The sequence below is a fragment of the Gekko japonicus genome, unplaced genomic scaffold (assembly GCF_001447785.1).
Source record: "Gekko japonicus isolate JY-2015 unplaced genomic scaffold, Gekko_japonicus_V1.1 scaffold1164, whole genome shotgun sequence".
In the NCBI taxonomy this organism is placed as follows: domain Eukaryota; kingdom Metazoa; phylum Chordata; class Lepidosauria; order Squamata; family Gekkonidae; genus Gekko; species Gekko japonicus.
The window spans coordinates 63,914-77,981 of NW_015160873.1; the positions used below are offsets into that span (position 1 = coordinate 63,914).

Sequence of the window (14,068 nt, forward strand, 5' to 3'; positions counted from 1 at the left end):
GAGATGTATGGCTTAAAAAAAAAGTTACCTTGTTGGCGTCTCACTCACTTCCATGTACTAGCCATTAGTCTATTAAATTTGTGGGGAGGGCTTATAGGTGTATCAATATGGGGCTGGAAATCTGTACAGAGCAGCTAGATCACCAAATACAGGTAATATAGTATGCTTCTGATTGAATGAGGCTCCTTTTGCATATCAGAGAAACTATATGTGTGAAACAGAGCCACTAAATCACCAGTATTATAGTTATTAGACAGTATTATATTAATAAAATAAAAATATAATTAGAAATAAATACCTACTGCTTTATGGTTATCTTAGTGCCTTTTGGCCAGAATGTTGCAAGACAGGGAACCAGATTACTTCTTATGGAGCAACTGTGTACTATATAATTTCATGCTTTCCGTTTATCTCCATAAGTAATGGAGCTAGACACTTTATATATATATAAGCTGAAAATTCAGACAAGGGGGCCAGAAATAGCCTTAAGAGGTCCAGACTCTTACAGGTTTCCCAGAAGCTCTGGCACTGGCTAAATTTAAAGTCCCTGGGATACCTTTTTGCAAACCCATATTGAAATAGTCATTAGAGTGGCTCCAGTGAAGTCAACATGTCTTGTTGAAAGTCACTTTTTATTCGTGGATATAAAAACATTGAACAACACAGAGGCAAAGCAGGAAGCATTTTTTTCTTTTATGGAGGCACTGTATAAATATTTATTGTCTACAAAATAGGAAATATTAGTATTAGACTCAAAGTTTTGAGGTTGTAATACTGTCACAAGACTCTGATGACCCCTCCTTCGTTTTCGCTGGATATTCCGAGAGTTCCAGATGCTCAGCTATCTTGCTGTCTGTTCCCCCACGGCACTCAGATCAAGGCACTTTGCATCATGAACTAAGTCACGCCCGGTGAAACGTTTGGTTTGAGAATGTATTTATGGTAGAAAAACCAGGAGAAGATTTGTATATGATTTGTCAAACTGTAGTATGAATGAAACTAGACAAGCATAGGCGTAGGAATTTTTCTGATGAAGAGGTGAAACGAAGAGTCATTCCGGAGGTTTTCGTCAGATTCACTTGCATTTTGATAGATGTTCACCTTCACCTGAAACTTACCATTCTTTTGTGTATTACTATCTGCTTTAATATTGTTCCCCCATGGCAGCAGGGGCCTCAGACACCTGACCGGGGGAGGGGGGTTACGTCACCACACCTTGCCAACCCGCTCCTTCTGGAGGGCTTGCCTTCTCTCTCTCTCTCTGTGGCTCTGCTGACTCCAGGCCATTCTCTTTGGCTCCCTATCACTGCCCTGCTTTTATCCCCTCCCCGCTCCCCCCAGTATTCCCTGAGCCCGCCCCTCTCCTCCCCCCTGTGGCTCCACCCCCACATTTAGCTGGAGATGCTGGGCCTCAAGAGTGGCTGTGACCCCAGCTGCCTCTTCTGGGTCAGGGTGGGGCATTGGCAGGTGGCCATGCTTAGGCCGACTGGCTCAGAAGCACAGGCAGGCAGCCCGGCATGGCTGTCTCTGCCAGGCTGGAGCAGCCTCACTCGGCCAGGTTGGTCCCTCTTGGCTGCTTCTCCCCAGCCCTCCCAGGACTCCAGGTAAGCGGTGGAGGACCCAGGGAGGGGTCTTTGGGCGGCAACAGGAGGCCCGCCGGCGGCGGTGGGGGGGTCGAGAGCGACCCATTGGCAGGACAAATACATATTTACTATTTAAATCTGCAATTTACGGAACTGTAAGCATTTCTACTTCCTGCCAACCTAGCAGTTCGAAAGCAAGAAATTGCAAGTACTGCTTCGGTGGGAAGGTAACAGCATTCCGTGTGCGTTGGCATTTAGTCATGCCAGCCACATGACCATGGAGAAGTCTTCATACAGCGCAAGCTCTTCAGCTTGGAAACGGAGATGAGCACCACCCCCTAGAGTCGGATTCAACTGGCTTTCGAGCAAATGAAACCTTTTCCTTTAAGCATATCCACAGCAGAAATCTCACCCAATAATGGTTGCAATTATTAGTAGAAAATTCAAATCTCAAATTCATTCTTCTTCAGCTTTATTCAGATTGGTTGATGTCCAGTGGTTACTTTGCAAGTAACCTTTTTTATGTTTGAGGACAATGTGCTTTTTCAGCAAACACAGAAATCAATAAGATGCAAAGTTAGCTTTTCTCATTTCTCAGCCATCTGTAAACTATAATTCATTAGAGTGAGTTGAGGACCAGAATAGGATTTTTCTTTTGCAAACTCAATCTAGAAGTCCAATTGAAGCAGTACATATTAATTTGAATATTTTCATTCATTACCCAGCTGATACTTGTAGCTATTCTTTAAACCAATGTTACCAGTTGAAAGGCAATCCTTTTTTTTGTTTTTGTACCCAGCTTTAACTCTAAAGCCATAATTATTTCCATTCTTGGAACATCAACAATTTCCATTCTGGTTTATATGGGTTGCACTTTCAGCTCTTAAAAACCTGTGTCATAGCTAGCATACAATGGCAAGCTTAACTTCTGTCTCTAAATAATAGGCAAAATATATCCACTGTGCATTTTCAAACTTTCAGACGTTCATTTTGATGCACCTATGATGCACCTGGGTAGCCCAGTCTCATCAGATCTCAGGAGCTAAGCAGGGTTAGCCCTGGTTAGTACTTGAATGGGAGACCACTCAGGAAGTCCAGGGTTGCTGCATAGAGCCAGGCAATGGTAAACCACCTCTGACCGTCTCTCTTGAAAACCCTACGGGATTGCTATAAATTTGCTTTGATTTGGCAGCACACAAGAATTCAGACCCCTTAGTCTAGGCGTCTGGGCAGTTACTAATTTAATTACTGATTAGTGAGATGTGGCAGGAGCTGCAGTTATAAAAGGATGGAAACTAATCAGAGCTAGCTAGGGCTGCCATCTCTGGTTTTAGGAAATCCCTGGAGATCTGGGGCTGGAGCCTGGGAAAGATGGGTTTTGAGGAGGGGAGGGACTTCCTGACATCGTGTCCACTTGCCAAAGCAGCCATTTCTTCCAGGAGACCCGATCGGAGATTGGCTGTAATAGTCTGGAGACTGGCTGTAATTCCATGAGATTTCCAGACCCCACCTGAAAGTTGGCAACCCTAGTTGGCTTCTGTTCCTCTGTGCATGAACTGACGCTTTCTGCTGTTTGGTGGGCAGACTTTGTTGGTGCCAAGATGACAGCCTCTAAGAGCAGTTCATGCATTTTTAGCTTCAGTGGTGCAATAAATAGGAACACTGCCAAGAATGTTTGCAGAATCAGATTACAGCCTTATGGTATTTAGCTTGATACCATTTCCCTTATCTCACTCTAGTTTTCACTACAGGTGACTTATAAGACTTCTAGTCATATTTGAGATATATACATACGACAAAAAGTGTAACAGTGTTTCTTTTATTATTTGGATTACTTTTTCCACATACAACTTTATGTAAACTACAAAAATTGTGAAATGGTAATAAAATTACAAACTGGAGGGGGGGGGGAACCTTCCTGATTTTGATTTTCTTTTCATTAAAAAAAAAAGTATACATCTTTTCCCATGACTAAAGTGAAATACATTATGATGGACAGTTTCATAAAACATAGCAAACACTTAGAAAAAAAATTATAAAAACATTAAAGAAATGAATACCATCTACAGCATGAAGAATCAATCCTTCATTGTTCATTATTGAAAGACAAGTGAAATCTCTAGGCACAGTTTTAGGCTTCATAGAGGACACAGAGGCAATAGGTTAGTGTGTGCACTATTCTGTACAAAAATACAGTCTGAATAAATTACATTGCTAGCCATAAGATTAAACTTCACTTACCAGTCAGCTCATTGCATGTTTAATAATATACAGTTTACATGCTAGTCCATATATATATATCACTATATTTCAAACACATAGATCTTTCTATATTTATGTCTTTAAAATGTACATGTTGAGCTTACAAAAGCTAAATGCAGTTGTGCAAGAAATTCAGGAGGTGCTTGGTCAGCCCAGGACTGGATACTTTCAAGCTTTAAAAATACAAACCACTAGCCCTGGCATCAGCTTAGCTATATATATCTATATCTATATATCTATATCTCAACATATATAACATATGTGTATGGGCATGTTTGTGTGCATTTGCGAGATAAATAATAGATATGTGATGTGAATTCATCCTGCTTGTCATATAAAGCCAATGCAACAGAGGTGGTAATAATACAATACAACTGTAACACGCTAAAAGGTGGTCTTTCACAGATACAACCCTACACTGAAGTGTTTAATATTGTTAAATATTTTTGCTTTGCTTTATATCTGATTTGTAATTGAGTGTGGGATTGCTATGCTTGCTGAAAATATTTATACTTTTAAAAACAGGGGAAGGACAGGTAGGAAGAATAACTGAGGAACTAAAATCTGCATGTAAGAGGGTAGGAAAAAAGTGGAGCAAAATATTGTGGCAATACGTGTGGTTTTTTGTACATGAAAAGTACCAGATTAAACTCATGGAGCTCCTTAGGGCTAACCACCAATGAGTGTTAGGATATTACAAGGATTCCCTGAATTGGGGCATACAGAGAAGAATTTGAAATACTATAAGGTTGGTCCTATGAATACCAGTCTCGGCTGAATTTGGATCCACACATTTTTTTAATGGAAATATCATTACTGGCAGTTCAACCATTGCTGTATGAAATGCCTAGGAGCAAAATATTGTGGCAATATGTGTGGTTTTTTGTACATGAAAAAGTACCAGATTAAACTCATGGAGCGCCTTAGGGCTAACCACCAACAATGAGTGTTAGAATATTACAAGGATTCCCTGAATTGGGGCATACAGAGAAGCATTGCTGTATGAAATGCCTTGCCATCATATAGCTAATATCTCCTAGTGAAAGAAAAGATAACTATTTCTAGAAACTGAAATGTCCCAGGCAGGCCCAACCTGGATCTGATCATCACTACCTCTTCTCCATTATGTGCATACCTGTTGTCATGTGGAGAAGGAAAAGTGTGAAACCAAATGGTAATGCAGCAGGAAGAAGCATTTTTCTGAGTCACCAAGATCACACAATTATTCATGCTTCTGTTTTCCATGGAAGAAGGGTGTATCTTATCAGTGGTCGCAAATATACCCTTCAACCCCCATTGCAGTCAGTAGGCTTAGAAGAGTGTAAATTTAGGATGGCACTATGTTGCTTCAACTGAATGCAGGTATACTCAAAAGTAAGTTCCATGTTATTCAATGGGGCTTACTCCCAGGAAAATGTCTTTAGGATTGCAGCTTGTGTCTCCTAGAAACGATAATGTGAAGAAAGTAATTAACCCAGATTTCTTTGGCCAAACTGTTTTGTGACAGGGGTTAACACAGAGAAAGACAAAGCCTACAATCCAAATCCTATTCACCAGGAGCAAGGATCAGGCTGAAAGCCTTCTTTCCTGAAAATTCTGAGTTGTTTCTCTACCTCTAGTAAGCAGTTTCCACAGATGTGAAGACTACAGCTCAAGGAATTTACCTCACACTTGCAGAATTATTCACTCCTCTCCAAACCAAACCCAGTATGTTTTCTCTCTGCTCTTTAATTAATTCAGCAGCTGTAGTTAAAGGAAAATTCCAAAATGCAAACTGAAGTTGTAATATCCAATATTTAACCAAAGAAGATAATTTCCCCCACATATCTAAACCATGGGCGTCTAACCTGTGGCATGGATGCAACAAAAGACACAGGCAGCTGGAGTTTGTAGCCTGTCAGGATAGGGTAATCAGGCCTACACTTCTGCTGGATTTCACTGCTTCCAGCTTCCTAGCTCAGTTAATGAGTGATAAAACCATACCAAGTGGGTGGGATGGGGTGAAAGGTTGCTTATGTCTGTATGAAGCTGCTATGTAAAGAGCCAAACCCATCGAGTCAATTCAGCTAGTACTGCCTACTCTTTCTAAGCACTTCTGTTTGGCATCGTCTTAATAGAGGTTGCATAAGATCGAACTTGTGACCTTCAACATGACATATAAGCTCTACCACTGAGATATGGGCCACTGAGCTCTGAGCAAACACTGGAGTGATGCTTTGACTTATGTTGGGGTTGAAGTTGTGGCATAACCCAGCCCCAATTTATATGATCACATTTTAAAATATTCTGGAAATGTAACACTGGCCTATCACTGCTACAAGGTGAGGATGTCATTGTCCCTTTTAATGAATTCCAGGCCCCCTTTGAACTACTTTGACTTTTGGAACAGGAAGCTTCAGCTACTAAATGTACAGTACTAAAGGTACATCCCTGTCTCCTAATTATCATCAGTTACAAGGGAGGATTGGAAGGGATGGCCCTGGAAAAGGGCCTTGCCCCCCAAAAAGCGAAACCGAGGCAGTGGGATGGGTTGAGGTCAGGAAGGCCCATCCTATCATTCACAGTAGCAAGGCTGGATTGGATAGGTGTGTCCCATGCCTCACTATGGTTAGGTGAGGGTGGAATGTACATGCATCCCTGGCCACAGTGAGCCATCCTTCCCTGAACCTCCATCTTGCTGCACTCTTCTCTTTGGGCTAGGGTGTCCCTGGCAGACGGGTGGTCCCTGGCTTGGGGTGGCACCCCAGGCCATCAGCCCACTGAAAATCTTTCCAGTGGCCTTAATGGCCAATCCACCTGTTTAGCTAGTGCCACAATGGAAACTCTCAACATTCTTCCTGCTGTCTCTCTTTGCCTGGATTAGAATTACATACTATTAAAATTTCATTTTGTGCTATCAGCTTTACCAGGATATCCACCATTATGGTCAGCATCTATTGCAGGGTTAGGGTAGGGGAGATGAGAGCAATAACTATCTTATACACGTAGTGCAATTTCACTATATATACACACTCCTTATCTTGAACATAGGGGCTTGTTACATCCCCAGCACTTTAGTGTGAGTGTGTGGGGTGTGTGTGTGTTGCTCCTTGCCATATATATGGTTTTGTGCAGGATCATTAAAAGAAAATCAATATTTCTTTGACAGTAATGGCATGTTATAAATGTATTTATGGTTTTATGTTTAACAGAATAGCCTTTCCTTCTCTCTGTGTGTGATTTGTGATAATTAAACATATATTATTTTGATGAGGTCATAATTTTAAGAAAGTCTGTAGAAGTATTACAGATTAACAGTGCAGAGCCGCACATGTAAGTTTTGAGGACTGTGCTCTCAAAGGAGGTCCATGCTAGGGTACATTTTAATTTCCATATAACAAAAATAATTATTTCTCAATGTTGTCTATTAGAACTGTTTATACTTTATAAAAATATTTTCAGAAGTAATTGAAAATACTGAAATAAGCTGATTGTAAACAAAAATAAATTATGTACTGTAAATAAACTTAAAATTTCTCCCCCAAATTAACTTGGGCCTTGAAGACTTTATACTGTCTCTTCAAAATCTGAATAGGAAAAAAAATTAAACAACCTTTGATATATGCAAATAACTGCCTGTCAATCTATTATATTTGGTGGAGGAAAAGAATAGCACAATTTAAATACTGTACTGATAACACTTCATCATTTTAATAACTAGGCTCCTGATAGCCTCCTCTAGAAAAAGAGACATTCACTGAATTTTTATTTTTTGTGGTGTTTTTTTTTTTTTGGCAAATACAGCTTCTATGCTGCGGCAAGTATACTTTATTTTTGGCTGTCATTTCCAATGAGAAACTCTAATGACATTTTTCTTTGAAAGTTACCAAGTATTAATATACTTGACCTCCTCCAGAACTTGTTGATAGAAACTGATTAATCACAAACCAGCCTGTGGTTCAAAAATGCCATCTGGGAATTAGACCTATTCTTCATCCATTCCATCTTGACATTACATTATTACAGATGGCTCCATTTTAAAAATGAATAGCACCACACTGGTTTTATACATATCTGTATCACTGTCGTAACACCTGTGCCCAACTGGCATTACATTTTGATTTCCAATTTTGCAATGGCACAGCACAATTGGCTCACCCCCATTCTAAAGATGTATCTCCTAACAGCAAGTTTTAGATCAAGCAATATGTGAAGAAACTAATTAAAATATTTCAATCCCACTCAATACCCAGAGACAGTTCTTGAAAGTCTAAATTCACTAAGAGCTTCCGCTGCTATACCTCTCGTTATCAGGACTAGTTTCTCCTTTGTACAGCAATTTAATACCAATAAATGTTTAGTATAAAAATAGTTGGGCTTGTTGTATATGGAAATTTTACTGCAGTATTTTGAAACCAAAAGGTGCTCAGTACAAATGCTGCTCATGCATGTATTCTCTTCTTCTTTAGTTTTCCCAAAGGAAACATCAGACTCAGTGTCCTCCTCCACGTTATTTCCAGTACTTGGTTACAGCTGAGACGTAGTGTCCAACCACATAATTAGAACAGTGCGTTTCCAAGTTTTGTCTTCCTGATAGACCACAAATGACTGGAAAATGTAGACTGCCAGTGCATAAACTTGTAGGGTCAGGAAACTGTTGAATGTACTTACTAGAGGAGCCATTAATCTGTCATATTCACTGTTCTCAGCATGTCCTTTGGAAGTTTATTTTTATTTCAGCAAGAATCTTGGAAGGTCAATGCATCAAAGTGGTATAAACTGGTTACCCAGAAGAACTGTTGAATTGTGTAAAGATATTTCTACATTGTTCTCATGCCAGCAACTCTCTTGTAGACCATACCAAATTCAGGCACTGCATTTTCACTCCAGCTTGATTCCTCATGATACTGCTGAGAGTAATGTAGCAGCAGCATACAGCATTTGCTTATGAATTCATCAGCAGGTGTAATCTTTGTAGTTCTTTCCAGGGGTTGTTAAAAAGCTACTTGCAGTAACTGTAGCCAAAAGGTAAAAGGCTGATAAATCAACAGAGGGAACTGCTTCATACTCTACAAAAGTCCTAAAAACACTGAGTTAGAAAAGACAGAACAATCCTTGTTTTATTCTTCTTATTATTAGATTTAAGCAGCTGCTTTCAGTAGTAGTCTTCATAGTTCTTAGGGTTTAGGCAATAAAGTATGGCACCCCCAAATGAAAATATAGTTGCACCCCAAGCTAGGCCATAGCCCCAGTTGAACTCGTGGTATATTCTCAAGTTTACTGTTTCAATGAACTTGATTGGATAAAGGACAAGACTGCACACCTGAAGAACCACTGAAAGAAAAGGGGAGAGGGAAAACCATATGTCAAATTTAAAGTTTCATCCATTTGTTTACAAGAAAGCAAATACAAGAAATATAATCCATAGAAGTTAATTTATCTTACCTGATTTGTTATAATAAAAGTTATTAATTAGCAGCTAATTACAAAAGACTTCAAGTGGAATCATGTATTCCATACCTATAATCTACAACTAATCATGATTATTTTTTACGTTCCAACAGAATCCATATTCTAATCTTCCATTATAAAGTGTAGCAGTCCCTAATACTAACTGGTAAAATATTTTTCTATAGTAAGGTGTTTTTTTTAATAGCCCTAGTTTGGTTGCTGATCTGTAAGGCAAAACTGTGGCAGGCAAAATGTTTATTATGTCCATTGGACAATTTAAAGATTCTCTATGCATCATGCACAAGAACATATGGGAGTCAGTAGGCAGAGTATTGGCTCTTGCTGCAGGAGATAATGCTGCTCAACCAACTGACAGGACTGATATCGGTTATGAATGTTATTATTGCAGTTTTTCCATAGCCACTATGGAAAAAATTGGTCCAACAGCCGCATCAGCTCAAAAATATATAGTGAAACGCTACATGAAAGACTCTTGTTCCTCTTCATGCAGTTATCACAGAGTTTCTCTGGATTTTAGTTTTCTCTCTCAAGCTTTTAAACATCTACACGAAACATTAGCTGAGCCTGTTCAGAGCTACATTTCTCTGGATTTTAGTTTTCTCTCAAGCTTTTAAACATCTACACAAAACATTAGCTGAGCCTGTTCAGAGCTACAAGTTTGAATACCATCAACATGATCATGAAAATAAGCTCTATTTATCCTTTCCATATGCTCCAAATTTGAGAGTAGTTTTTCTGAATGAATGTGCAATAGTGGTGTCGTGATCCTGGGCCTATAGTGGTGTGGCCTACAGGCTCTAGGGACGCCTAGTGGCTCCAGGGGAGCCCATATTGGAGTAGCTATCAGGGCCTACATTTCCCAGGTTCCCTCTGGACCCTGTGATTGGTTAACGGGGGATTTTGGAGGGGAAACTACGCCAGCAGGGGAGCAGAGGCCTTGTCCAGAGTTGGAAGGTGTTCTCTCTCAAGGAGCAGGGCTGGTGAGGCTGCTGCAGAAAGAGGGATCCCTCATCCAAAAGGGGTGAATCAGTCTGAGACCTGGTACCTAGAGCAGGCTAGGACAGTATAGTCAAAAGTCAAAAAGTCAGAAGTTTATTACGGTCATAAGACCAGCCACAATAGGTACAGATAAAAAGGACAATTTATAAGTTTTGAAATGGATAAATACATAAAAAGTGAAAAAGTGTGTGTTTGTATCGAAATGGTAAAAAAAACCCCACACTCAATTTATTTCCCAGCAACTGATGTTTCCTTCATCAAGTAATTCCACTTTCTGAGTGCTATCACACAGAATTTTGCTACTGTGTATGATATAGTTCTCTGGCTATCATCTAATAGATATACCCGAAGGATTTCAGGACTAAAATATATATAATACTGTAGTGGTTTAAATCTACAGAGTAACAGAATAATTAGTTGTTATATATGTTAACCGACAATCTAGACCCAATAGCAAATTTCTCCGGGGCATGTTTAACTCAAATGGCATATAGATTGAATCTTATCATCCTGAATCGCTCATTCCCTGATGATTGTCCAGGCCAATTTACCTATTGGTCCGGTATAAAGCACTCAACAATTGATTACATAATGACCTCCTTGAACCTTTACAATAGTAATATTAAATTCAAGGTTGATGTGAGACCAGATTGTGATAATTACCCCTTAGTGTTAGCTGGGGAGTAACACCAAGGCCCCCTAAGAATAGGGGCAGGATTGGGTTAGACATGATAGACCAGGCAGGGAGGATTAAAAATAAATGGAATATTAAAATTAGTGAGAAATTCTGCATTTGGACAGTATAGTCAGATGTGTTAGGATTTATTATTTTGCCGGTTTACCTACCTTTATTGCGCTCATTTTTCCTACATGTTTTTGAACTACAGTTGTTATTAAATCTCTTTAATAAAACTAGTTTGTTACTCTGCCTTGGTCCTCACATCTGATTTGGCTACATATAAAATGAAACCTACTGGAAAAGTACTGTATAAAGGGGTAGGGTGGGTGCTCTGGGCCCTCCCGAGGAGACCCATACCAGAGTGGTGGCAGCCATTACAGAATCTTTCTAGCTGCTGCCCACAACAAGTAGACTGGATGAGGACAAATAGATAAATTCAATCCAAACAAGACAGAGTTAATAACAGTAGGAAATAAAGGGATATTCTTGCCCTGACAGAGATGACACGTAACAGGTTCACAGCTTCTGAATGTTCCAACACTTGGGTTTCATGTGGTAGATGTGACTTTTACCAGCTTCTCTTGATTTAAACATTTGTGCATCTAATGCTTATATTACTGAACCATTATTTGAAAAACCACATGAATACATGAAGCTGCCTTATACTGAATGAGCCCTTTTTTGGTCCACCATGATCAGTATTGTGTACTCAGACTGGCAGCAGCTTTTTCAGGTCTTAGGCAGAAGTCTTTCACTTCACCTGCTATGTGATCCCTTTTAACTGGAGACCTGGGACTATCTGCATCCCAAGCAGATGTTCTATCTCTAAGCCATAATCCCTCCCTGAATCAATACTTTTATGTCTGCATGTTTCTCATGTAAGTCTCTCACATCAGTTTCTCATGCACACACATATTAATTGTACACATGCAACTGATAGCTATTTTACAGTGAATTCTTATGCATGTTTACCCAGAAGTAGATCTCACTGTATGCAGTGCAGCTTACTGTCAGGAAAGTAATCACAGAATTGCAGCCACAGTTGCCCAAGCATAAGGACAACCACAACTACAGCTTTATGTATTCAAGCTGGCTAAGTCATCCTATGTATGCAATCTATTTAACTAGACCTAGCTTATTTTGTCTCAAATGCTTCCACCTCTCCCAGACATTACACTTGGCAAATACAACTGAAGCCAGCAACTGCTATTTTTGCAAAATCAAAACAAAATAAGAGCACAATAATGCTTTTACAGAATCCAGAAGAAATAATCAACCATTTTATTCTTGTTCAAAGATTCATATGACAGTATTTTTGTGCTGGGTTAAACTTAGCAGCATAGCCTTTTCTTTGGGCAAATCATACATATTCTTATGCATGTTTACCCAGCAGTAGATCTCACTGTATGCAGTGCAGTTTACTGTCAGGAAAGTAAACACAGCAATTGCAGCCACAGTTGCCCAAGCATAAGGACAACCACAACTACAGCTTTATGTATTCAAGCTGGCTAAGTCATCCTATGTATGCAATCTATTTAACTAGACCTTAACCGGGGCCCTTGCTTATTTTGTCTCAAATGCTTCCACCTCTCCCAGACATTACACTTGGCAAATACAACTGAAGCCAGCAACTGCTATTTTTGCAAAATCAAAACAAAATAAGAGCACAATAATGCTTTTACAGAATCCAGAAGAAATAATCAACCATTTTATTCTTGTTCAAAGATTCATATGACAGTATTTTTGTGCTGGGTTAAACTTAGCAGCATAGCCTTTTCTTTGGGCAAATCATACAAAAATATGCTGTTGGCAAAAAGGATATTCCTTTCTACTGCAGTTTCCACACAAATAAGGACATTTGTACACTGATAACACATAACTATGTTCCTGCAGTGTCTTTACTTGCTATTCAATCCTATATATATTTACTTCAAGTAATTCAAACTGCTTTCAGTGGTATTTAGTCCAAGTAAGTATGGACAGAATTTCATCCATACTTTAACAAAGATATAACCCTAAAGCATGTCAGCAACTCTACTTCCCATTACTTAGAGTTGCCAGGTCCCCCCCCCCCGGCCGCCAGTGGGGGATGGGGAATTGGGTTGCCAGATCCAGAAACTCCTGGAGATTTTGGGATAGAGCCTGGGGAGGACAGGGACCTCCAAAGCATCCATTTTCTCTGGGGGAGCTGATCTCTGTAGTCTGAAGATAACTGTAATTCCAGGGTATCCCCAGGTCCCACCTGGAGGCTGACATCCCGAATTAATATATGTAGATTTTTGGCCTGGAGGCTCCAAAACAACAACCATTTTAAAAAGTTAATATATATAGAAATCTGGAAAATGGCATACAAATCAAACTGGATGTTTCTCAAATGCAGTCTTCTCTATGTGCACACAAAGATACTCAGTTTGGAAGAAAAGGAATCATACAGTGTTGTAAAGAAAGAAAGGAGTTGGGATTAAAAAAACCCTTCCCAATGACATACCTATAAAGGTGTGCAAGAAAAAAAATGGTTGTTTTTGGATTCAAGTATACTGGACCTGAAAACCACCACTATTTCTTGATATTGAAGAGGAGGAGGAGATTGGATTTATACCCTGCCCTTCACTACCCGAAGGAGTCTCAGTGTGGCTTACAAACTTCTTTCCTTTCCCCTCCCCACAACAGACACCCTGTGAGGTAAGTGGGGCTGAGAGAGCTCTTTCAAGAACTGTCCTTGAGAGAACAGCTCTGACAGAACAATGGCTTGCCCAAGGTCATCCAGCAGCTGCAAGTGAAGGAGGAATCAAACCTGGTTTTCCCAGATTAGAGTCCATGTACTTAACCACTACATCGAACTGGCTCTTGATTGGACCAGGAGGTCTAATTCTATGGGCAGCCAAAGAACATGCCCCCATCCTCCATCGTTTCCAATGGGAGAAAATAGCAAGGCAATACAAGCCCAGCAGAATGTACCAGATAATCTCTGTAGCAGAAAGTGAAGAGGGGGGGCTTTTTTATGACCAGCAGCAGAACCAGTGCCATTGCGGCAGACTGCCAAAACCCAACAGGACTAAGGTCAAATCTGAGAATCTCTGAAGTAGAAACTGCG

The 14,068-nt window shown here is 39.9% G+C and overlaps 1 protein-coding gene across 1 annotated transcript in view; it reads right to left on the bottom strand.

Moving 5' to 3' along the window:
• Positions 1–8,897: 8,897 nt before the first annotated feature.
• The window catches only part of TMEM47 (transmembrane protein 47), a 41,584-nt gene continuing 36,413 nt past the window's right edge, over positions 8,898–14,068 (bottom strand). Inside the window, exon 3 of the mRNA XM_015422603.1 lies at positions 8,898–9,158. Within this exon, the coding sequence (XP_015278089.1) occupies positions 8,980–9,158 (179 nt within the window). The 3' untranslated portion in view covers positions 8,898–8,979. The remainder of the gene's footprint in view (positions 9,159–14,068) is intronic.